This window comes from Pyrgilauda ruficollis, unplaced genomic scaffold (genome assembly GCF_017590135.1).
Source record: "Pyrgilauda ruficollis isolate IOZ18807 unplaced genomic scaffold, ASM1759013v1 scaffold1, whole genome shotgun sequence".
In the NCBI taxonomy this organism is placed as follows: domain Eukaryota; kingdom Metazoa; phylum Chordata; class Aves; order Passeriformes; family Passeridae; genus Pyrgilauda; species Pyrgilauda ruficollis.
The window spans coordinates 18,810,565-18,834,691 of NW_024508100.1; the positions used below are offsets into that span (position 1 = coordinate 18,810,565).

Genomic DNA, 24,127 nt, shown 5'->3' on the forward strand with positions numbered 1-24,127 from the left:
CTAGAGCTCTTTTTTCTTACTATTTCCCTTGCCCTCTCTCAAAAGCACTGGCTGTAGAAATTCAGGAGTAGGAAACGTACCTCCCTACCTTTGCCAGAAGAAAAATGGGTACTTTTGCTCTGGTGCTTCAGGAACGAGATACTTCTCCCTCAGCAGAGCTAGAGGGTGCTATTGTATAACTGGTTTTTTGGCAATTTTTTCCTTAAATTCTGCTAAGAAATGTTATCAGCTTTTTATTATTTATTTAACCTGAAATATTTTGAAAAAGCTTTTTCCCTTTGTGCTTGATACTGTAAACCTTCCTCATGTGGATGAGGTCCTGACCCTTAAAATGCAGATTTGCATATCCAGCTTTCCACAAAAAAAAAGAGAGAAAGATATAAAAGATATTGTTTCCTTTTCTTCTTAGTCCTTTTTGCTTAAATAAAAATCTGTGTCCCTTGAGGATAGATAAAGGCTCAAAAATTATCAGCTTATATGCTGTAGAAATCACTCTCTCCATCGTTATTTCTACAGCAGTGTTACTAGAAAATGCATTAGAGAGGTGTGTGCAGTGTTTCATGTAAAAATGTTTTATATTTGTACATACCCAGGAGAATGGTAACCAAGTCCATGACAGAGGAAGTAGGTTTTGACAAAATGTATGGCTACTGAAGAATAATAATGGCAAGTGGGTTTTAATTTTTACAACAAATTTTCTCTTCCTGCTGTGTCCACTGGTCATGCAAAATCTCAAAATCCAGTTAGTTGAATTTAAGCTACAGTAACTGTTGTTGACAATTCAAAGGGACTGCTTGTGATAGAACTGCAACTATTGCTAGTTGCTATTTTTAAACTAAAATTTGATGCACTGCACACCTGAAATTAAGGATAAACTGGTGCAATGTCAGTGTTTTGCCTTTCAGTTCTGGGAATAATGCTGCAAAATGTCAAATCAGTTGTTTGATTGCATGGCTTGTGCCTTCCTGTCCCCATGAAAGCCATGCAGCAGTGGGCAGAAGTGATGGTCTCTGCCTAACCCAGGGTTAGTCAGTATTGTTTTGGGACACTTATGGACATCTTGATGAAATATTTTGACTCCCAGAAGCTTATCTGAAAAAATGGACAATTCTGTCTCAAAATATAGAGTCAAAAAAGATGACTAGAAAAGCATTAAGGATTATGTTGTGGTCCAGAGTCCAAAATATTTTTAGTTTTTAGATAAAAGTAGATGGGGTTTTTATCAGTAGGTTGTTTCTATACAACAAAACCTCACAAGGAAGGAAATTCTCTATTCAGTGTCAAACACAGGGAATGGTCACAGGTTGATGAGTGTCAAAGGTGAGAAGTAAATTCATGAGATTCCCTATATGGCCAAATAGCACAAGGAGTCTGTAGTACCAGGTAGCACAAGCTAGGCTCAGCTGAAGATGACTCAGCAGTCCTTTACTTTATTATTTTGCCACTTCAGAGCCTGAAATAAACATACCCACGAGTACTTTGGGCATAAAATAAGATAAAACTTCGTGCAGAATGCATTCAACACATGGCAATGTATTTCCACTGGAATTATGCTGAATCTTTGTAGTGGTTACTGCCCCAACTTTGCAGGAGAAAGAAAAAAAACTGGCCACAAATATATGTAGCTCCAGATACATTTTTTTTCATTGTGGAGATCATATAGAGAAAAGTCTGTATTTGTTAAAATTTGTAACCAATTACTTGTTTTGGTTTTGTTTTACCTAGCTGCTGGACAGCCAACTACATTGTGACATGACTTTCAGTCCTAATAAATTTCAAGAAGGAACTCTCTTCCCATATGTATCGGCTGCCTCCAGACAATCACTTGTAAAAGCTTGAATCCATGGACATGATGGCTCTCATCTCGTTTTTAAAAACTCACAAAAAAGCTGCACCTGCTCCTTTGAAATGCAATATGTTGGTTTTTGCTTCCTTAAGAAATTTGAAAAATATGTATGACCATGTTTGGGAAGGCAAAGCCTAAGTACTATTTAAAAAAAAAAAACAAAACACCTTTCAGGTATGCTTATGATACCCAATCTGTTATCTTGTTCTTTTGAAAGTAATAAGAGAATAAACATGCAATAAAGCTGTTTTGTTTTAATATTTCTAGCAATTAAAAAGTTTAAGTTTACAGAACCTTTATAGCATATGCCAACTTGAGCTGAGAAGTAATTTTGAGATAGTATCTAATCAGTGCATTTGAAAAACTAAACATCACAGCACGACTTCTCTGTTATAACTGAAGCTATAACTTTTTTTATACAGAGACTAGTTTGATAATACATCCTGTACTTCTGAAGCATTTTCTGTTTATATTACCTTCAATGGAGGGTAGAAGTTAAACAAATAAATTATTGCACCTTTAGTCATAGGATTTTTTGTTTGTGTACCTCAAGTAATGTTCATGACTATAGCTTAATATTCTCTGAAATAAAGATTTCTTCATTAAACCTAAAGACTGCATACCATTAACAATGGGAAAATTCCCATCAGGAGCAATCCTTAGTAAGTCCAGCAGCCTGTGTTGTTATTAAACTCGATGGAAGGTGATGTGGGGCAGAGCAGCCGAGCGGCAGACCCAGTGGAGCTGTGAGTCTCCGAGCTGCAGTTTGATGCTGTGGTGAAGCTTTTCTCTTTGGCTTGTAACTTGCCAGTTGATTTGAGTGGGTTGGACATCTGCTCATTCACTTGCAAACATCACACTTGGTTGAAATGGTTTCTCACGCAGAGAAACACTTGTGGTTTGGTACCCCCCAGGGTAGAGAATTAGACATCCTTGAGCCTGTGTTCCTCCATCCACTATCCAAAAATAGTCAGAAAAACCCAGAAGTGTGGAAGATGGGCAGGGAGGAGGCTGGAGCCACAGGCGGAAAAACTACCTTCCTGTGTTTGGGACAGTTTTCCTTTGTGCTCTTTGATTAAGCATGTGCTCCTTACTAAAGTGATCCAGCAGCTCATTGAAACAGGTTCAGCAGGTATCTACAATACACAAACAAAGTTAGGGAATGTATTGCAACTGTAAACTAGCACTTTTTGGTAAACATTTACTGGAAATATCTTCAAATGGAGGGAAAAAAAATCTTTTTCTGCCTTAAAACCACTATAAAACTAAATGAATAGAGTTTTCTTTTATCTATGTGCGTATCTGTCATCTTTTGATGTGTTGGTAGATAGAAATGAAGTGGTTATTAGGGAAGCAATAATTCTGAGTTGATCTCTAGATAGCAATTATTTATTGAAATGCTAGACAGTTGCTTGCATGTGAGTTGCATAACCATGCAAAACTGCATGTCATCAAACACACACATGCTATGTCATTGGAGGACATTGTGACTATCTTCTGGAAAGTTACATGTTACTTCCTTAATACTGTGCCTTAGAAAATGCAGAGTTGTTGCACACAGTCAGCAATGACTTATGGATGCAATAAATCCAAAAAGCTGAAGTTCTTCATGGACTTCACCTGGGGAATATTTTTAAGCAAAAATTAAATAAATCAGACAAATGTTTTGGAACTAAAACTGATATCCTATATTTTGATCAACCACCTGCATGATTTACTGTTTAAAGGTTTTGATAACCAGGATGCTTACTCTCTGCTTGTGGTTGTTATAACATTTTCCCATAAAGAATGTGTAACATGGAAATTCAAGAAGCAGATTTCATAACTGATGTGGTACATCTGTATAACTGCATACGCTGCATTAAGGATATGTAAATATATAATGTCTGAACCTAACTTTTAAACGAGACTGTGCATGCTTGTGCATCTATTCGATATGAGTCTCTAGCACTGCTTCACCCATGTGATAGAGTTAGATGTGCAAATCAGTCCCCAAGTGTATCAAAGGTTGGCTGTCTCAGAGGTCAGGTCCGCTTCTCATTCATGTAGGGGTAAGCGCCCAAAGGGCTTAGGTGCATGGTTGGGATAAAGTGCATGAAAGAGGTGGGGAGGGATATTGCATCGCACTGCAGACACATCACTGGGTCTCTGGAGATGCTTAGAAATTGACCCCAGTGTCTATCAGATAGTTTTGTATATGCATGTTTTAGCAAAGTTGATTGTACTCAAAGCGAAATGAAGCAGCGCTCAATGATGACCATTTTTTCCCCTAATGAACATCTATTCACCAGCACAGAATGATTTCCAACAGTTTTCTAAATCGTACTTGCCAACTTCTTATGTTTGATTTTATATTCCCTCTGGAATCTTACATGAAAAATTCATTCAGGCTATGATTTTTTTCTTTTTTTCTTTTTTTCTTTTTTTCTTTTTTTTTTTCCAGTTTAAACACATTACCATTATACATTTCTAATCAGGAACTTTGAGCACAGAAAAAAAAATAATGCTTTCCTACATTTGAACTGCAATGTAAATGTATTTGTTCCAAAAAGTGATTTATTATTACTGAGCAAGTACAGTACATGTAATGGATTTTAGATGTTTTGGAATTTATTTAGCCTCTTACTACTTCAGAGAACCTGAACAGGTGTCATAACCCATCTGTATTTTACAAGCCCATTTTCATGGTGTATTTTTTTCCTTACTCTTGCTATGTAGTGTTATTGATGCAGTACATCTGTAGTTTTCAGTGAATGTCGTAAAGGTTGGTGAACCAGAAGGGGACCATCCTTATCTGCATGTCCATTCAGGGACAAGGATTGCTCTCCTAGCTGGGGCTAATGTTGAACACCAATTATGCTAATCTTCCCTTTATTTTATTTATTCTAAAATGCCTCTGGAAATTAGGAAAACTTGTCTAAAACTCAACAGCTTTTATAGTAAATGTATGTTTATAAATAAAATGTTGATTACCTTTGGTGGTGTTGATTTTACTTGTTCTAACTAACTTCTATTGTGTGAACCTGGATTGCAGAGTAGAGGCTTCTGCTTGGTTGGGCTTCGCTGAGCCAAACTATGTTCCCCAGGACTTAGTATATGAGATAAGATAATAAAAAAGACATAGCTGAGATGGCAAAATACACTGTGGATTGCCAATGAAAGCTGTAGCCCTCTATTCACAAGAGCAAGTGTGCCTGTTGTGGTAAAGTATCAACAGAAAAGGCTTTCTGTGAAGAGGCAAACTCAAAGTCCTCAGATCTTTCATCAGTATTGGTGGACTGTGGTTCAGACCTTCACTCAACAAAGCACTTTGTATATGGCAGTGCTAAATATGTGCTTGGTTAATTCCATTTCCACATCGCAAAGATCCTGGAGTTTGTGCTTAGTTTTGCACTTGCTGAGGTATCTCACTAATTCTTGAATTGCAACAAGGGTGTGACTTGTCCAGTCACCAGCAGAAAGTTCATACAAAATTTTAAACTAATAACTGCCCCTTTTTCTGCTTTTTAATTGGGTCTTAAGTGGATAACAAGTTTGGGTTTGTGCCAATAGAGCATCTTGGTTGTTAGATGAGTCATGGGGATGTACAGACAATTTAATTTTCTTTCATTCATTCATTCATTCATTCATTCATTCATTCATTCATTCATTCATTCATTCATTTTTATCCTGGTTCCCTAATGGCAGTGGTGGTGGTCATACACCATTCCTGCGTGTCCATGAAGGCCAGCATTCTCTCTGCTGGCTGAGGCATGCTGGGATTCCCAGCAGTGCCATCGGTGCCCTGTCTGTGGGAGCAGCTTGCTGCCGCTGGAGGTTGCTCTGAGGCTGGATTTGGAGGCAGTCAGGCGGCTATTTCTGCTCCAGCAACTCTGCACCAAGGCTGCTTGGCACACGGACAAACACTGTTTGTGACCCTTGTGACCGGGGGAAATGGTGGCAATCCTGGTATGATTTTTTGTAATATTTTTATTATTACTATTTCCTGGTGAATGTGACCTGCACAGTCATTTATGATCCTAAAAGGGAACCATTGGGGTGCATTCACCGGGCAAAATAATTTTGAATACCTTGTAAATGGGGAGTTGTGTCACCTGGTCACCTCCCCAGGACCTTCACCTGCAGGTAGCAAAGGCTGCCTGGAGGGCCCCGAGGGAAACCATGGTGCTCACAGGGCCTTGGCATGCCCCAGGAGAGGACTCTGGCTTGTTGAGCAGTGGGATGAAGCTGAGGGCATATGGGAGAAATAGGAGGTGATGGGAGAGAGGAGTGGGCTGTTACAGCAGAGTTCAAACATCAGAGCAGAGGATACCCCACACAAAGAGGGATGTGTGCATGGCACCCCAGGAGAGCTCTGTGCCTCCTCTGCATCCTGTCTGGGTGTGATGCTTCCATCCCTCTCCCCCATCATAGACTGTTGGGACAAGTGCTCAGTTTCCTCCATCCAACCCACTTTGTTTTGCTCATTTTTTTCTCTCCTTAGCAGGTGTTTTGGTGCAGAGGTCATCAGTGAGCACAGACAGGTGCTGGTAGCTGCAGGAGGCTCTAGGCACAGGTGATGAACATCTGTAGCTTGCTTACCTTGTGAGTATTGATCCTGATCCAGTGAACTCTTCTGGAGCATAGTTAAAAGCAGGCAGCTATCACTTTGTTTAGAAAATTAGCTTTAGGTATGGGTCTTGATGGTCCCCTTCCTGGTAATGGAAGGCTGGTCAAGTAGTTACTCAATAAAATTTGCAGTGAGGAAGCCTGCCCTTTACCAGGTTGGGTAACTGGGGAACAAAATGACAAGATGACAGAGACACATCTGCAGTGAAAATCAGAAGGGGTTGTGAATGCTCGAAATGAGCAGATGACCACTACTTGGATGGGAAAACAAAAATGTCAGTAAAATAAATCTCTTGTAAAGGCAAGCAGGTCTCCTATACAGTTTTAAAAGCCTCCGGTAGGAATGTAATTTCATCTGAATTTCCTGATAAGGGGAAATGACTAAACTGGAAGCTGCTCAAGTTTTTCAAGTAATAAGAGCCCAAAAAAAGAGATAGAAGGTACAGGACAGGATGTGACTCTTTCTACAGTACAGTGGGGGGGTTGGTAATTGAGGGGTTGTGGGGGGTGTCTATTTTCTAGTTCATGTTTTTTATAAAATGTAGCATGAGTTAAACATGCAAGAGGGAGCTGCTGCTCCGTAGATCTTATGGAATGCCTCACGCTCTGCAAGAGTAACTAGTGAAGCTAGGTAAACCCCAAAGCATATGGGGTTTTAAGTCATTTAGGAAAAAAAACCCTCCATTTTTCAAGATAATCTTATAAGTCACTGTTCACTCATCCATAGAGTCCATCTGCTTCACTGCACATGATGCACTGTAAGTTCTCTTAGCTAATGCCACATCCATAGTTCACAGATGTATTTTTTTCCTAAGCAGATGACCTGCTGGTTAAAAACTGCAGAAGCCAGTCATGGGTCTAGAAACTAAATCAAAACTAACCAAACTGCAAATCTTTCCTTGAAATAACAGAATTTATCAAATGGGGAAAGAAAGCAAGATTTCAAAAATTCCTTTTTTCTGTTACATCTGATTATAGACAAAACCACTCCAATTACAAGCACAGAAACAGAGACATGCTGTCCACATGTCTGGAAACTATGTGTAGTAATGCTGGAACTGCTGTTCCAGGGATCTGGACTTGGGGGTTTGCAATGGCTATCCCCTTTCTTCAGTGGCCAAGTGCTCTTTGGCTGTCTTTGGGGTGGTTCATAAAACTTTGTGAGTGTGCACAACGCAAAGGGGGTGTTACAATAATCCTCAATATAACAATATGTCCCTATCATGCAAATTGAGGATGTCACCTCCAAATGCACTTTCTGGGACCACATCTAAACATTGCCTGGTGAGAACAAAGTGGCTATTTTTCCAAAAGATGTGAAATGTAGGGTTTTTTTAAAAATCTAATTGCAAATTTTTCTTCGGAAAAATGAATTCTAGTGAGTGATTTGGCATCTGTGTGGTGTATTAATTAATAGTAATGCATTGAAGTAGACTGGGTTGCAGCATGGGCTTTCTGTGTTGGACTTTGTGCAATTATGCAGGTCTTAAAGTTTTTCCTGACTGGTACACAATGATAACACTCAGATAATTTCCAGCCTGAGGGTGAAGTTCTCTGAACTGTTTCATGAACTGGTGTTCTGGAAGTTTTCTAGAAAACATTTGGCTTGGCTCATATTTGATGTTTTCTGTGCCCTTCCTGATTCCATGGGTTTATACTGGAGCCATTCTTGGGCAGAGGGAAGTGGTCATGGTTTGTCACGGTCTCTGGGGAGTGGAAGACACTGCTCACAGAGTCTGGAGAGGAAAAGCCTTGCACTGAAGCCAGACATGACCCTGCAAACCCTCTGTGCCCAGCCATGTCCCAGTTAGGCTTTAGATAGGATAAATGTGAAGACAGTTGTGTTAGATAGACCTATGAAATGCATTCTGTCTTCTTGTTCTAAGTATTCACAGGTGTTCAATGAGTTTAAAATGGATGGATAGAAGGACAGCACTCTATGTAAAAAAGAAGCCAGTTAACACATATCTTACCCATACTCCTAAATGCATTTTGTATCTTGTTGTTATTTTGACAGGTAGGATGACATTAAGAGGGGATATATGCCACTAACTGATATAATTACAAATCTGTTCCAGTGGACTGAAGCTGAATTTTAAAATTAACTTGCACCCTCACAAACCCACTTCCAACCATTTCTGTTGGAATGCCACCTACATGTCCAGTATGGATCCGTGTGACAATGGCAATGCTGGGAATTAGTGGCAGAGGCCAATCAACCATCCTGAACTCTCATCCCCTCCACTTTGCTTCTGCCAAAGCTGTTATCTCTCAGAACATTTGTCACAGATACACCAGGGTACAGCAGTTGAAAAGCCATTATCTCTTTCAAAAGTAGTGACTAATGTGCTTTTGCCCACAGCAATGTGGAAAGTCACAGGAAGATTTTGCTGTAGAATCAGCGGTATTTACCTTGTGGAAAACCAGCTGCATTTTCCTAATACTTATTAGATAAATAGAGGTTTTTATTTTTTGCAATTTTTTTCTGGTAGCTTTCTTCTTATATTTCTCCTGGAACTGTTGATTGGTATTTTTATATCCTTCTGTCATTAGCCAAGAGGCAACTTTAAGGTTTTTTTCTCTGAGTAAAACAATATTTCACTTGACTGGATGATACTGTCCAGTGTAATTACATGTGTTTTGATAATGAATACTTAAAAGCATCTTTCAAAAAAATGACAGCTGACTTTTCTGCCTGTGGTGACAGCCCATCCACCACAATGTTCTGCAACACCAGGGCCAGCATATCCCACCTGGTGGCAATGCACAGTGGTGAATCAAAATCAAAATCATCACAAGCACTCCCTGCACTCCATTTTACACAGAAAAGGATGGTGCTTGTAGTTTATTGCAAGGCTTACCTCATTAAATCATTTTTTCAGACAATGAACTTCTGAGAAACTTTTGGAAAAACCAAACTCCGAGGAGCTCAGGTGGTGGCACTGCCTTTGCAGTGATTCTTTTCATTGTGGGGGATGAAGGGGAAGGAGCAAGATTTTCATTTGCACAAGCTGCAAGTCATCCATGGAGTTGGATTTATATCTGGGAAAAAGAATCTGCGTGGTTATCTACAGTGACATTCACAGTCATTGCTTTTCTTCAAGGTGACGTAGGTGGTACAATAACTTCAAAGCTGTTTTTTTCATGTGGGGCTGTATGTTAATAGCTGAATAACTGAACAAGGTGTTGGTTCAAATAAACAGTTTATGATGGAATATAATCACTTGTTACTTGGTTTTTCTCAATATCTCTATCTTGAATGCTTAAAATCTGCTTACAGCATGAATACAATTAAACATGTAGATATTTTTCTTGTTACTGCATCAAGGCTCTTCAAGCATGTAGCTTGTTTTCACACACTTCCACCTGACAGTAACACTTGTGTGTTGTTACCCCAGCAGCTGAAGGCTTACATCGTACTTGGTAAACTTTGATGAAAAAAGTGATCAATTTTAGTTCCTACCAGATATAGGCAAGGTAAGATGAAAAGTCGAATAAATCGTTGGATGCAGGAGAGCATCCTAACTTCCAGGAACTTGTATCTGTCTTGGGAAAACTACTTCAACAAGGATCAAGCTCTCAAAAGTTCAATGGTGGAGTTGTAGCACTTCTTCCCTCTTGTTCTCAACCTAGGACATAACCAGATTTTCAGTCTTGTTCTGCACACCAGTTAAATCCAGCTGTGCCCCCATGGCCCATCCCAGCTTGCCAGGAGGCTCGTTTGGCTGTAGCCAGCTCTGCACAGCTGCCCACTCGGGGCCCTGCTGCTCTCTCTGCGCCTTTGCTGTGCATCTGCTACAGACAGTTTCCATTTTTTCCCTCAGATGCTGGGGATTTTGATTTTTTTAAGCAAGAAATTCTTCTTCAGTTGATCAATACAGCATTTCCCAGCTGCTTCCTGCACTTGTGCAGTCAGAACGAAGGGCTGTAAAATAACCAGCGTAGCTGCTTGGTGGGCTTTGGAAAGACTCCTGCAAACAGGGCAGCCCTGCCTGCTGGGGGAGTGCTCTAGCACAAATGGGTGCATAAGAAAATGGTTGGGGCAGCCAAGTGTGGCAAAGATGTGTGCATGCTGCACTGAGATTTTATTAAAACCTGGTAGCTAGCGAGGCAAATGTAAGAAAACATGTCTCTCTACAGGCTGCCATACTGCTTTTCTTTAAGGAATAAATACCATTTTTATTTATTTACAGTTTTAAGACAATATGTGTCTCTTTTGACAGTACTGAGCTGAAGCTTAAATACAAATATCAATTACTTCCTTATTATTGCAGTAATATAAAATAACTTGGACTAGATTTTGAACAATTTAGAGTGCCACAGCACATGAGTACAACATGTCAGAGGCTTGGAAACTGCTGAATGTTCAAGGACACCTGATGCACACTCACAGATATGCAGACATCATTATCAGGCCCCAAGTCAGGTACAGAGCCACTGGTCTTATGTGAAAGCACAGGTACCTAACCTTGGTTTTTCAGGTTTTTAGAGCTCATCATCACCAGAAAACAACGAAACCCTTTTCAATTGTTAATTGAATCAGATTTAAAAACACCAATGTAAGACAGAAAAATACTATTTACCTGTATTTATAAATGGATACATGGGTCACAAACCCATTTAATTTGTGCAAAGAAAGAATGATTTAGCCTACAACCTGACAATAAATGTGCATGAAACTCAGAAGAAAACCAAACCACAGCATTTTTCATGCATTTACCTGCTACTGTGACTACAGCACAGCGACTGTGGAGTTCAGAATGGCCAGGCTATCTGAGCGCTGCAGCAAAATCACCAGAGCAAGAAGCCCATCAGTGTGGAGTCAGTCTGTCTAGAAACACAGCACACAAAGCAGCAGCAGCAGCAGCAGCAGCAGAGGTTGCCCTGCCTGCAGCAGAGCCCCAGGACAGCTGGCTGGGCTGGAGCCAGGCAATATCGCCGTGCAGGCACTGCTGTAGGGAGCACAGAGCTCTGTTGGGAGATCACTGCCTGTGCTCGGAGCCCAGTGGGGCAGGCTGAACCCTGCTGGGGAAACGCCCTTTTGAGAGAAAAGATGGCAAAAGATGTTCCTTTTCTGTAAGAAAGGTGATTTAAAAGCTGTAAGCAGGCTGTTTTCATGAGTGATGCCTGCCACAGTGGGGCAGGAACTGTTGTTTATTTTCTGGTCCTCTTTACAAGATTGACTTCTCAGCTGGGTGATGTTACCTTGGCTTCATATGTCTCATCTATGGGGAAGGAGAGCTGGAAACAACCACACAAACTGCTGTTTCCACAACCTTCTGCCTGGAGAAAAACAGATATTTTATCTTAATAAAATAATTGTAAAAAAAATCTAAACATTTATTTGCTGACGGAGATGAAGAAAAGGTTTTTCCTTAAGTTTTGGTACCAAATCAGCTTCTCCAGTTAATTATAAAATGACTTAAAGGAGTAGTCCACATGGACTCATCTTCTGGAGGTGGTTTCTATGTGGAGGTGGTTCTATACTGGCCAGGATGCTGGCAGCCTGGGGGAGCTGCCTCTGAGAGCACATGATTGTGGTCATCTGTTGCTTTTGTTGCCAGTTCTGCAGGGATTTATGATGTGATGTGCCACTCCATGTACTCCTCACATGTCAAAAACCTGATTTCCCAGGAAAATTATGGCAGGTAGCTGAACAAGTGGTCCTGCTGGCTCAGTAGTCATCTGCAGCTGTATGTAGGATAAGCGCCTGGAAAGTAACCTGAGCTTCCTGCTGGATGGAGTAGCCAAAGCTAGGCTGGGCTGGAAGGAGAACATGGAATCCAAAAGATTTGTGCATTAACTGTTAGATCAGCTCATCCAAAACAAACATTGTAAAAAATAAACTGCATAGATGCTACCGGCACCAGAAGTTTAATATGTGTTTCAAAACAAAAAAAACCTCCCTTTTCCTTTATACTTAGCCAGACATTACGTGGCATTATTTTCTGGACTGAGTTTATTGATGGATGAGAACATTAAATGGTTAAAAGGATTTTTTCATCTCAGTGAATCCTTCTCTAGGACAAAATAAACAACAAGGAAAAATTGCCCAGATCGTGCTCCTACTTTAAGTCATGGCAAGTGTTGTGAGGGTGACTGCTGCCACACAGCTAAAGGACTGAGGCACTTTGTAAATCAAATTTCAAGTAAAGAGATTGGTTTGCGAAACCTCCTCGGCGTGGAGTCACAAGCTGTCAGAGTGTATTAGCATTATGTTACTGGAGTAAAAAGCAAAACAAATTAAGATGTTTAACAGCTGAAATCTGAAACAAAATTGTGTTTAATGCTGAAAATCTTGTTAACATATTTTCAGGCTTCCCTTTCCCCAGATATTAAATCTCAGTGTGTTTGCAAGCATCTTTTTATCACACATAGAAACCTACTGTGAGAGAATGAGAGCTCTACCTGACATATGGTAAGGACGGGTGTCTCACCCTGCATGCAAAAGCCTCCTCAGCATTGCTGCAGCATCCAGTGGCACATGGGAAGGTTTTAAGGACCAGGAGACACACACAGCTGGAATTCCCTGTGTGTGCAGGGTGACAGAAAGCATTGCATCAACAGCAGCAGGCCCAAACTGAAGATTGCATATGTTGTAGCATTTAATGTGAGGGGTAATTTGAACTCCCAAACTGTTTTTTTCTTTCATATTGGCTCCCACAATGAAAGAACCATTAAGGGTTTTAGTGATCTTCCAAGACTCTGCTTCCAGCAGAAAATTGGCTCCTTCTCCTTGGACACAAGACCAATTTTTAATTGAATTTCAAGAGATGATGGATGTTGTACTTTATTCCAAGTCTATATGCTAAATTAACAAGGCTGTCTGCTTAGTTTCCTCTTCTGAAACCACATTGAGATGAGTTTCTGCTAATTCTCTTACACAGGGCATTAGACATGTGAACGGAGTCCTTATTCAAGAATTGAAATAATAGGCTTTTTTGCCAAGCTTATTACTTTGGGTAATAATTTGAACTGTGAGGCAGCAACAATAATTTGCTTTCTGAAAAAGGATTACCAGCTGAATTATTTGAAGTAGAATGAAACTAAACATATATTTTCATCAAAATATTTTAACAATATTACATAACTTTTAAATATATATCTTGGAGCAGGGACCATTCCATTAGGTGGGCTCATTTCATGTTTGTTTTTTCCTAATGCTCCCTTGGTCACTTTTAAAGATATCAGAAAGTCCCTTAGGAGTACTCTGGTTTACAGAATAGGTTTAGCCTGCGTTAGGTTTATTTATCCAGTTATTAGCATGTTAACAGATGCTGTCGATTAGTCAAATATTTGATTTGGCAAAACACAGAAGAAATGGTATAAAAGTGAATGTTTTTCTTAACTCTGGCCACTGCAGTAAAATTTACATAGTACTGTGCATAAAGAAGATGTTTCACAGAGGTAAGCCATTGGGAAGGCAATTTAGAATGAAATTTTGGACAGAACACAGAAAATTTGAAGGCAAAACTCTGACCAACTGGGGAAAACCAGGAACCAGCTCTATTGAGTCTATGTATAGTGTTCTACCAGTGGAAGCTGGGTTGTTTCCTGAAAATAGTGGGGTGGCCCAAAAGGAGGACACCTGCTTTGAGGATTGTGGTTGGGACTGCTTAAATAGCAATGAGCCTAGAGCTAGGAACACCTTTGCATGTATACCTATTCTTTCTAAATTGGAATGGTTAAAAGCAATTGTGTTTGCAATTCTAAAGGGGCCCAGGGTGTCAATAAACAGTCATAATGGTTTTCTTTGGGCAGCACAGACCCAGCAGGTCTTCTTACTTCACAAGGAGCTTCTGAGATGGACTGAACAAACTGGCCACAAGGAATGGGGTTCACTCTTCATGTATCACAAAATCTTTTTCTCAGCTGGAAAAAAGAAACCAATGCAAAAATGCAGCTGTCAGTGTCTTCCTCAAGAGGAGGTCAAATACAGAGATGACATATATCAACTAATTAAAGCAACAGGATAAAAGAGTGTCATTGAAACAGCTGAGCAATTTAAGCATGGAATAAATAGAATAATATAACCCATTTTGCATAACTGAATAATGGCCTTCCCACAGGTGACACAAGGTGGAAAAGCATGTTCAAGTCTTTATTCAGCTGTGATTATGCTTCCAAACAGTAGCTTGTTAAATAAAATAGTAATAAAATGCCAATTCTTTTTTATAGCTTTATATTTCAAAAATATTTCAGTCCTACTTGTGTCAGACACCAGTCTCATCCCAGTCCTCCCTTGCTTGGAGGTTGCCAGAGATTCCCTTTTTGCTAATGTTCTCTGCTGCAACAGAATGACTCAGAACGAGTTTTAATTATGGCTGTAGCCCGAATGATCCTGCAGAGCTCATCATTAGGTCCTGGGAGAAGCTAATGGCTTATCTGTTCTGTATAATTGTTCAAATCTTCTTTTCCATCAGTTTTCCATCAGTGATATCTCATTTGTTTGAATTGTATGCTAGTGAGTTAACTACTCAACCCAGGACTTCAAAAATTTAAAAATATACTCTGGCAACTAAATAGAAAAAAAAAACATTTTGAAGTTTTTTTCTTAGAGCATGAAATTGATGTGAGTTTTGAAATACTGTTTCCTCTGGAGCTGCACTGATCAGCAGTACTGATATGCTTTTATAACTAATGTTAGTGTCACTCAATGACACAAGTGATTAAGCAATTTGTGCCTCCTGACATAGTAACAGAAAACTTACTTCTCAACAGCTTTACCACTGATAGTAAGCAATCATTTTAATATACTTTTTTGACAGCCAGCAGCATGGTTAATACCCAGTTTGTTAAAGTCACGAATCCCTTTTTCTATTTGTGGATCATTAAGATCCACAAATAGAAGTCCTTCTGCTGAAAGCAAATTTTTCTTGCACAGCTCCTTGAAGCATGAGGTGGTGGTTTTGTCAGAAGCCCAGGCTTGTTGGCAGCAATGGCAGCACCTGGGCATTTTGACACCTTTCATTGCAGCTCCCTAAACTGTGAGGCAGTTTGGTTCCTGGGGGAAAAGGAGGGTCCAGGTGCTCACGGAAAAGAGAACTGAATGGCTTTCATGAAGAAAAACTGTTTGGGGACAATTCATAACCTCAACGACATGTAAAAAAAGTGACATGTAAAAGCAGGTTTGATGTGCTGCTGGGCAATCCCCTGGAGCCCTGCTGCCATTTGTGGGTGGATGGAGACTGTGGTTGCTGCAACAGAGGACATAGTTATTGTGGAGGAGAATAAATTGCATTTCTAGTGCACCTGTCCCCAGTAAGAAAAACCCAACACACCTCTAAAGACACATGTCTCACCTTTACCTCTGTGCAGAAAAATCTGGGAGACATGACTCCCCCCTGGATGGCAGGACACTCCCAGCTGAAATCTGAGTTGTCCTCTGCCTGAAAGTGCCGTGCCAAAGGAGCCTCTTCAGAAAGCACATCCCTGGTGGGGAATTAATCACTGGGTGAAAAGGAGATCACAGAACCTAAACTGATCTGGGAAGTGCAAAAGAGACACACAGAGGAGTTTCTGAGCCCGCAGAGGCCGTGGAGAGGTTTTGGCACAGCTGAGTTTCAGTGGGATCAGAGTCCTCCAGAGACACATAGCAGCACATCTCCCCTTACCTTCTCCTCTGCCTGAGGACTCAGAAAGGAGAGTCTTGAAAGGTCTCTCACCTGGTCTGCCCACAACAGGTATAATTTTGCTGGGGGATTTTGGGGAGTTAATCTGTTGTATCTATCTCTCTTCCCTGCTACCCCAATTATAGGTAAATGCCTATAAGAGAGCTTTTCTCCTCCTACTTCATTTCAGCTTCAAGATAAAACTAAGTGATTCCCAGTGTGTGGTTTTATTATTAAAAGTTATGCTGAGTAGATCCCATTGAAACCAGTATTTGCTGAAACTTCTTAACAGCTGTAGGTCCATAAAAATCTCATGCATTCAGGTATGGTCCAAGGCTCTTCATGCTGTGCTAGCGTCACTTTCATTTCAAAGCACTATTGTGGCTTTGCTTCTGTTGACCCTTAATCCTCACATGCTGCCAATACTGGTGTGTATTGGCATTTTGGGGTATTTGCCCTCCAGATCTTAACAGATTTTACTTCTTTAAAACTATTAATTAAGATTACTTACCCACTTCAGCTATTTTTGTTCCTTCATGGGAGTGCTAAGATCGACACAGAACTCCTCTTGCCTTTCTGTATGTCGACCTGCTCAAGAAGATTCTTCAACTGTACCAGCAGCTTTCACGTGGACAAGCCTGAGAGTGCAAGAGCAGTGACCTCAGCACTGGCAGGGAATTAAGCCTATAATCTAATGGGGTTTCTTTTTCCATTTCTAAATAATGGGATTCTATTAGACCAAAGTGTAGTCGCGCCATAATGATAATTTATTTTATAGCATATCTGAATTTTGTCTTTTATAAATCATAGAGAATTACAATACACAGTTATATAATTGAATCTTCTCTTGTATCATTAATATTTTTCATTGGTTAGAGAAACCTCTTTTTGTTCAGAACTCACATATGACTGGATTTAGAATTTACAGAGGATTTAATATGCCTATTTTTTTGTGTTTAAATATTTTCATTTTTATTACCTATAAATATTTTGTAAGAATTCTTTAAAAGCAGTTTATATTTATGAGGTTTTGTACATATCATTCTGGATAATTTTAAAGACAAATGTAGCCATAAGTTTGTGTGTATATATCCTAAAATTTCAACAACAACAAAATGTCATGATCTTTGAAAAGAAATAATTGAGGTTAATTGATTCCCACATTGACATTTAAATGTATTAGTGATATACACCAGTGAAAGTATTGATCAGTGAAAGTAATCAGCTATAATAGGAAAAATTAATCACTTTTGAAGATTTATTTGACTTCAGCTGTGGAATGTACTGTGGCCAGGACTGAAGTTGACCCTGTGACTATAACAGGGACTATTACCAAACAAAAAGACAAAGACATGGAAATGAGGAAAAGCTGAGAGGGCACACTGTAACTTGCTATTAGAATACTGAAATAAGGAGTGGAGTACAGCCTAGGATTTGTGACCTACTGTTCATAAATCCATTTCAAGCAACAGTTGATTCAGAACACACAAGAAACTTGTTGGTAAAAAATTTTTGTCGAAGGTCTCACCTTCGATAAGTGGAGATTGGCTTCCACTCTGAAATAGGTGAGTTTATGTCAGAAATCCTTCAGAATATTTTATTAACTGAAGCTGTACCACCAACATATTCTTATTTAAGAGCTCACATTTTTTTCAGAATTCAGTTAAAATCCTCACATCAACCCAATCTTGTGGCCATGAGTCTCAGTTTGACTGTTTGGTGACTGGGAGTGTCCCCTTTTTCTGGTTCTAAGCTAAGCTAAGTCAGGAATCAAACAATCACACTGTTGTGTGTTATCCTACTTTTTTTTCATCCTAACCAGCTTAGGAAGGAAATCAAGTGATGCAGTCGCTGAGAGGTGAGATTACATCAGTAAAATCCTGAAGGGACTGGTCTAATTTCTCCAGTGTTTTAGTATGCATACACTACATATTATATACATATACACATATAGTGTATGCACACACTACATATTATACACTACAGCACTGAGTAATACAAATTATTAATTCAAATAACTTCTCCACTTCTCTTGAATGATATGTGCCCCTGATCCTTCTTACTGCTTTCCTGTGAATGGCACCAGGTCTGAGATCAGTGACTCAGGCCGGAAGTACTTTAGGAGTGCTACATTCCCAGTGGGAATTGATTATGATGGGAGTGAAGGACTTAGATGTCCATCTAGAGCATGCTCCTTTCCTGCAGCAAGACAAAACCACCCACACCATGTTTATCTAATCTTCTGTCTCCATAGAGATAGTCCTAGTGAAAATCAGATTTGGATGTTTCAGGCATCACTGTTCTTAGATAGGCTGTCACATAATGCATTACAAGTGCATGCAGTAGCAGCAGATAGAGTTTTAACTATCTCTTCCTCCAGATGTAGGGAGATTTTGTTATTAAAAATGAAGAGACACAGTCTTTAAATAAAGTGTATGACTTTGTCATTAAAGTGAGTTCCTCAGATATTGGCATGCTAGTTGTGGCAGCATTTTGTTTACAATATTATCTATGGAGATTCCTGAACTGCTTCTTTTCGGAGTTCACACCTTTTGGTAACCTTTTTAAAGATAATAGAGCACAAATATTTTGGTAGCTCTTTCTAGAAACTGTTTGATATTGTGAAATAAAGACAGGGCCAAGAGCTTCTGAATTCTCCTGACAATACTGTTTTGAGATTATTTCAAATTGTAATGTCAGCCTCTTTAAGTTGAAAAAAGAGTAGGAAAAACCTGCAGCTTGTGACAGCCTGTGGAGTATATCTGTGTATCTGTACATTGCATTGAGCTCCACTAACACAGTTATGATAAAGCTCAATGAAAATGAAAATTTCTACCTTGTAGCAACTCTGCTGTCACTCTCCATCTGCAAAGCTGAGACACAAGGACCCACTGAAGCTGAATTCTTTCTTGTTCTCTGGAAGAGAGTCCTACAAGGCCCAGGAAGCCACAGTGGTGGAAAGCTGCACACAGCATCACAAAAGGAAAGCAGGCCAGTGCTGAGCCCAACCCAGCCTGTCCTGGCTCTGTTGGAAATGAGCCCAGAATGTCAGTAACTGCTGGGTGCCACAGCTGGCTGCAGGTAGCTCAGCTTCAGCTCCCTGCCATCGGGAGAAAAGGCAGTGAGCTGGGAAAGTGTAGTGGGCTGGGGGTTGCATGAACCTCCTGCTCCCTGCCATGGCCCAAGGTGAAGCAGCCCTACCCTCTGCTCTTCAGACCATAGGTGGGTTTCTAACAGCCCTGCAAGCACAGGTGTGTGTGGCTATGCCTTGGGCAGGGACTGCTGCAGGCATTCTCTCAGGAGGTTTCAAGAAGTGAATTCACTTTCAAAGGCATTGAGTCTCCAAGCTCCATCTGGGTGCTCTGGGTGATGTGTGCCTCTGAAAGGAGCAACCCAAACTTTCCTGAATACCATGTCCATGCCAGATGACCAGTTCTCTTAGCCACAGGTTTCACAACCTCCACTTCTTTTCTGTAATGAATAACCACAGAAATTCATAAAATATGTGCTTTGTTCCCCAGATAGGCTATCTTCTTAGGGGAAATCAATATATTGATTCTATTTCTATAGACATCTTTCTGTGTAACAGTACTGAAGTGAATGCTTCTGAAGACCCCATCCATGTGTTAAGCCTGATGATAGAGGACTCAGTGCTGACATCAGATTTCAGGCTGCTGGAAAGGCAGAGTTTTGCTCACTTGTACTTCCCAAAACCGCTTGAAGTTTTATCTAATACTGTTGATAGACCTCAAATGCAATTTAAACACTCTTTGAACCAGCAAGAGATGCCACTTGCTTACATTCCCTTACATTCCCTTACTGCCTCTCTTTCAGAAAGAAATGGGAATAAGTAGGCCTTAGCCTGTCATACTGGTATGAAATAATACTTCTTTTTAAGTGCAAATATTTTTCTTTCCTGTTGATATGATAGTCTTGAAAAGGATCAACCCAAAAGAGTATTTCCTGTCTCCAAAGGAAATTTTCAACCTAACATATGAAAGCATGAGCTTTATTTTCATGTCTAAAATTTCTTCAGCTGTTTCTGGATTAATTTCCCACAAATCAAGAAAATGGGTTTCCTCTTGAATCATTCCTTGGCCTACATGTTGTGTGAAGCACGAGGGACAAAGGTGTTTCTCTAAGATGAAAATAATCAGATTTAGAATATTTAATTTTCAGATTTTAATAGCACTCCGGTTGAAGCCACCAGTTTATTTCATAGCAGTTGTTGGGTGATAGCTTGGAAAAGAACAAATTAAATTGGTGGCAGAAATAGAAAGTTTCGTCTCCCATTGATATATAACCTTCATAGTGCTGATCTGCTTTACTGATAATGAGGGTAATCTATGCATTAATTTTTTTTTTACTCTTAATGATTCATGCTAAATGTGCATTGAGAGGTACTAGTTTCATAGGTGTCTAGGAATTACCAGTGAGCTTTGTGTCCCATTCCCCCTCTGTACAGTGGGGATGCTTTCCATGTAAAGAAACCCCAGATTTTGACTTCAGAAAGAGCTCATGCTTCAAACCACAGCAGTAAGCTGACAATCTTGACTGGGGATTCCTGCCAGGTACACTTCAACAGTGTCAAAAAAAAAAGGTGGGAGGAAAAGAGTATTTAGGAATATATTCTGATGGACCACTGGCACTTATCATGACAAATACTCTTCCCATTGGTTGGTAACAGTCTGATAACTCTATTAAGTAAGTGCAAATATATAAAGATTAAACAATTCAGACACATTTACTTATCATTGAAGGCGATTGTTTTTACTAATTGTAGTTTTCCTGTATGCTGGCCTCGTATTCCTTAGTAGCAAAATTAATGTTTGCATTGTCATGCATCCATCAAAGAGATTCATACTGCAATCAGGAATTAATTTTTCTGTTCAGGTATTGGAGAGAAGGAAGTGAGAGTGTGTGCAAGAGCCAAATTCAACATTAGACCTGAATTCTAACTCTTGGTATTTAGAAGAGCAAACAATGAAACACTCAATTTGTTCCAAACACACAATGTGAATTTACCTCCAAACTCTTCAAAATGCAATGCGATCGTATTGAATTTGAGCTGGATTGTATCACGAATTATCATTTATTTGAACAATGTGAAGGGGTAAACCCAAGGAAAATAAAACCCCCTACATTCATTTCTTTACTGGAGCATCTTTCAGCTTCTTAGGTCCTTTTGTCCAGACTTCCTTGCTTTGTGAGCCCCAGAGAATGTCTTAGTGTTAAGGACCATCTTGCCTGTTCAGCTCTCACCGGTGCCGCTGGTAAGCAGCCTTTTGGCATCCTCCTTCTGCCTGGGCTCCTGCTGGGTACCCCATGGCCTTCCTCCAGCAGCAATCCTTAGGTTATTTATTTAACTCCTTTTTCAGGCTCCTGCCTTTTCAGACAGGCAGGAGAAGTAAACTTTGTATATTTTCAAACTATCCATTTCTACCTGACTGAGCAATCATGAAGGTTGATGAATTAACCATTCCAACGTATCTGCCACAGGCCTACTGGTCCTTAGAAATGAGGAGTGCCACATACCTCATGGTTCCCCTTGCTGTGGGGGTGACCAGAATATGGAAAGCAGTGGCCTGGGAAAAGAATAATGTGTCAGTGACAGAAGTTTCCAAAAAGGACTAATTATAAGTTTAAATACCTAAGTGGAAAATTGTGATCAGAAATACAGAGGTGATCTTAGCTCTGTGTGAACCATTATTGCAGAGACACTGTACTGTTTGGTACTAACCTAGTATCCCTTCTGCAAGGCATCTTCAGAAACAGGAGAGAGTGGTTCCATGTCTGGAAAATTCATAGAAGTTTGAGCCTTAGGGATTGTGGGAGATGTAAAGAACACAGTCTATTTAACTTACCAGGAAGAGGACAGATCAAAATGCAAGCCAGTTTACAGTGTGAGAAAAGAGAGGTCTAGCAGATAGGCAGCTAGGTCCACTGTAGGAAGCTGAAGCCTCTGTATTAGAAATAAAACCCAAGTTTTAGCAGACAAAATAGTGAACTTGGCCAAAAAATAGTAGTGTGTCGTCATCCCTTGATGATTTCGAAGCGCAACTGTAAGCCATAAAATCTAACCTCATCATCTTCACACAGCAAGGCCTGTCCAGGAGAGATATCTTTAAATCACCCTCGGCTGGTTGGTTGCTTTACTGGTAATACAGGTCTGACCTTCTCTAAAAGCTCAGGGGTTGATTCAGCCATGGTAAAGCAGATTGAGCACTGCAGCTTCTCCAGCAGGAAAACCCTTACATGCAGATCACTATTAGCAGAACTGCTCGGCAGTGCACAGCTGGTTAATTCCTAGAGGCAGTCCATTTACTTTTAACAAAGATATTCTTATATCGTGGAATCACTTCTGAAAGAAAAAGTAAAATGGCAAAATCTGCCCACAATAAAACAAAACATATATTCAAAAAATGCATTCAAGTTGTTTTCCTCCAGAAAACAACATATTTTATTGTAGCATTTCAAACTGCATATTTTATTGTAGCATTTCAAACCTGATGTTTCAAGTACTTTATTAGGGAAACAGCACTTGCTCCATTTGGCACATTTTTAATCGTGCTCTCCCCAGCCCCCCAGCCATGCAGATGTTGCGCGCTGCAGATGACAAGGCCCTTGCAAAGTTTGCTTCTCTGCCAAACCGACAGACATTTTTTTCCTTTTTTTTTTTTTTTTTTTTTTTTTTTTTTTTTTCCACGGACTGTGCCAGAGTCAGACAGAGTTCATCGCCCCGACGCCCTTGCAGCGACCCCGCGAGTGCCCGACTTCAAGCGCTGCCCTGGCAGGGGGCGCCGAGAGGAGACCCCGGCTCTCCTCGGGGAGGGAACCTGTCCTTGCCCGGACCCGGGGGCCGGGCCGGGCCGGGCCGGGCCGGGCCGGGCCGGGCGCTGCCCCGTCCCGCTGCCTGCCGCCGCCGGGCGCTAAACGCAGCCCAGTGCCGGTGAGTGGGGCCGCCGGTGGCTCCTGGCCCGGCTGGAGCCGAGCCCGCTGCCGCCCCGCTCTCTGCCCTCGCTGTGGGCAGAGGGATTCAGCAGAAGTGCTGCTCTAAGGGTGGCGAAGGCTCTCTGCCGGAGAGCAAAACGGGGCCTGGGGGTTTTGCCCTGATTTTTTTCCTTTTAAAGGATATCGCTTAATATTGTCCATCTCCAATTTCCGAGGTAGTGACAAAAGGTCAAATCTGACACATCTTCTCCCCCCAGTCAGCCTGTTTGCAAATAATTAATAAGGGCACAATTAGGCAGTAATGATGGGATGGGCAGTTACGGTCTTCCTGACGCTACTGAGCAAATCTTCTCCTGATGACACAGTTCGGGTTCTGCGACATGCGCCTTGGATGTCTTTCAGAAATAACCCCGAGACCTCCCCCCAAATAAAGCCCTAATAAGAAGTCAGAAGAGCACCGTAACTATATTTGCTTTTGGCTTTTATTATCAACAATCAATTAATGGTACACTCTTGGAAAACTATATGCACATGTAGAAATATTTCCCCTTTTAAATAGAAGCATTCATTTTAACCACATATAAATAAATCTGGAAACCCTGAACATAATTTATGACCATTATGCTCACAAACATATTCCAACAGGTAGGGAAAAGAAAAAAAAAATGAGACGACATGCAACCAATAATAAAAATATATATAATTGCCTGAACCTGGTCTCTCTAAACGCAAAGGGAACCGAATCCGTGAGAGCCTTATTTCTCCATAAAGACACGCCATAGAGACTACGAGAAGGGAAAACATTATTTTTACGGTCAACTAGACAAGTCTGTACTGATATTAACACTATACAGTTGAGTCACAGAACACAGTTGTAGAAAGACACGGAAAAAGAGAAAGCATACCTGGCGACATTCAACTAAGGGCTATAGTTTGTGCCTTGTAAAATAAAATTAGAAAACCCTAACGGAGATGCCTAAAAACTGCGTAGACCGTGTAATAATAATAATTAATAATAATTAATTAATAATAAATACAGGCCACCCTCCGTGAGGAGCGCGGGCCCTGCAGGGACCGGATCCGCGGTACAGGAAGCGGCAGCGGCCGCCGG

The 24,127-nt window shown here is 40.5% G+C and overlaps 1 protein-coding gene across 5 annotated transcripts in view; it reads left to right on the plus strand.

The window, feature by feature from the left end:
* The window catches only part of LIMCH1 (LIM and calponin homology domains 1), a 175,253-nt gene extending 170,433 nt beyond the window's left edge, over positions 1 to 4,820 (plus strand). For all 5 annotated transcript variants that reach the window (XM_041462275.1, XM_041470573.1, XM_041478898.1 and 2 more), the window contains one exon: positions 1,726 to 4,820. In XM_041462275.1, coding sequence (XP_041318209.1) covers positions 1,726 to 1,751 — 26 coding nt within the window. In that variant the 3' untranslated portion in view covers positions 1,752 to 4,820. The remainder of the gene's footprint in view (positions 1 to 1,725) is intronic.
* The last annotated feature ends 19,307 nt before the right edge of the window (positions 4,821 to 24,127 follow it).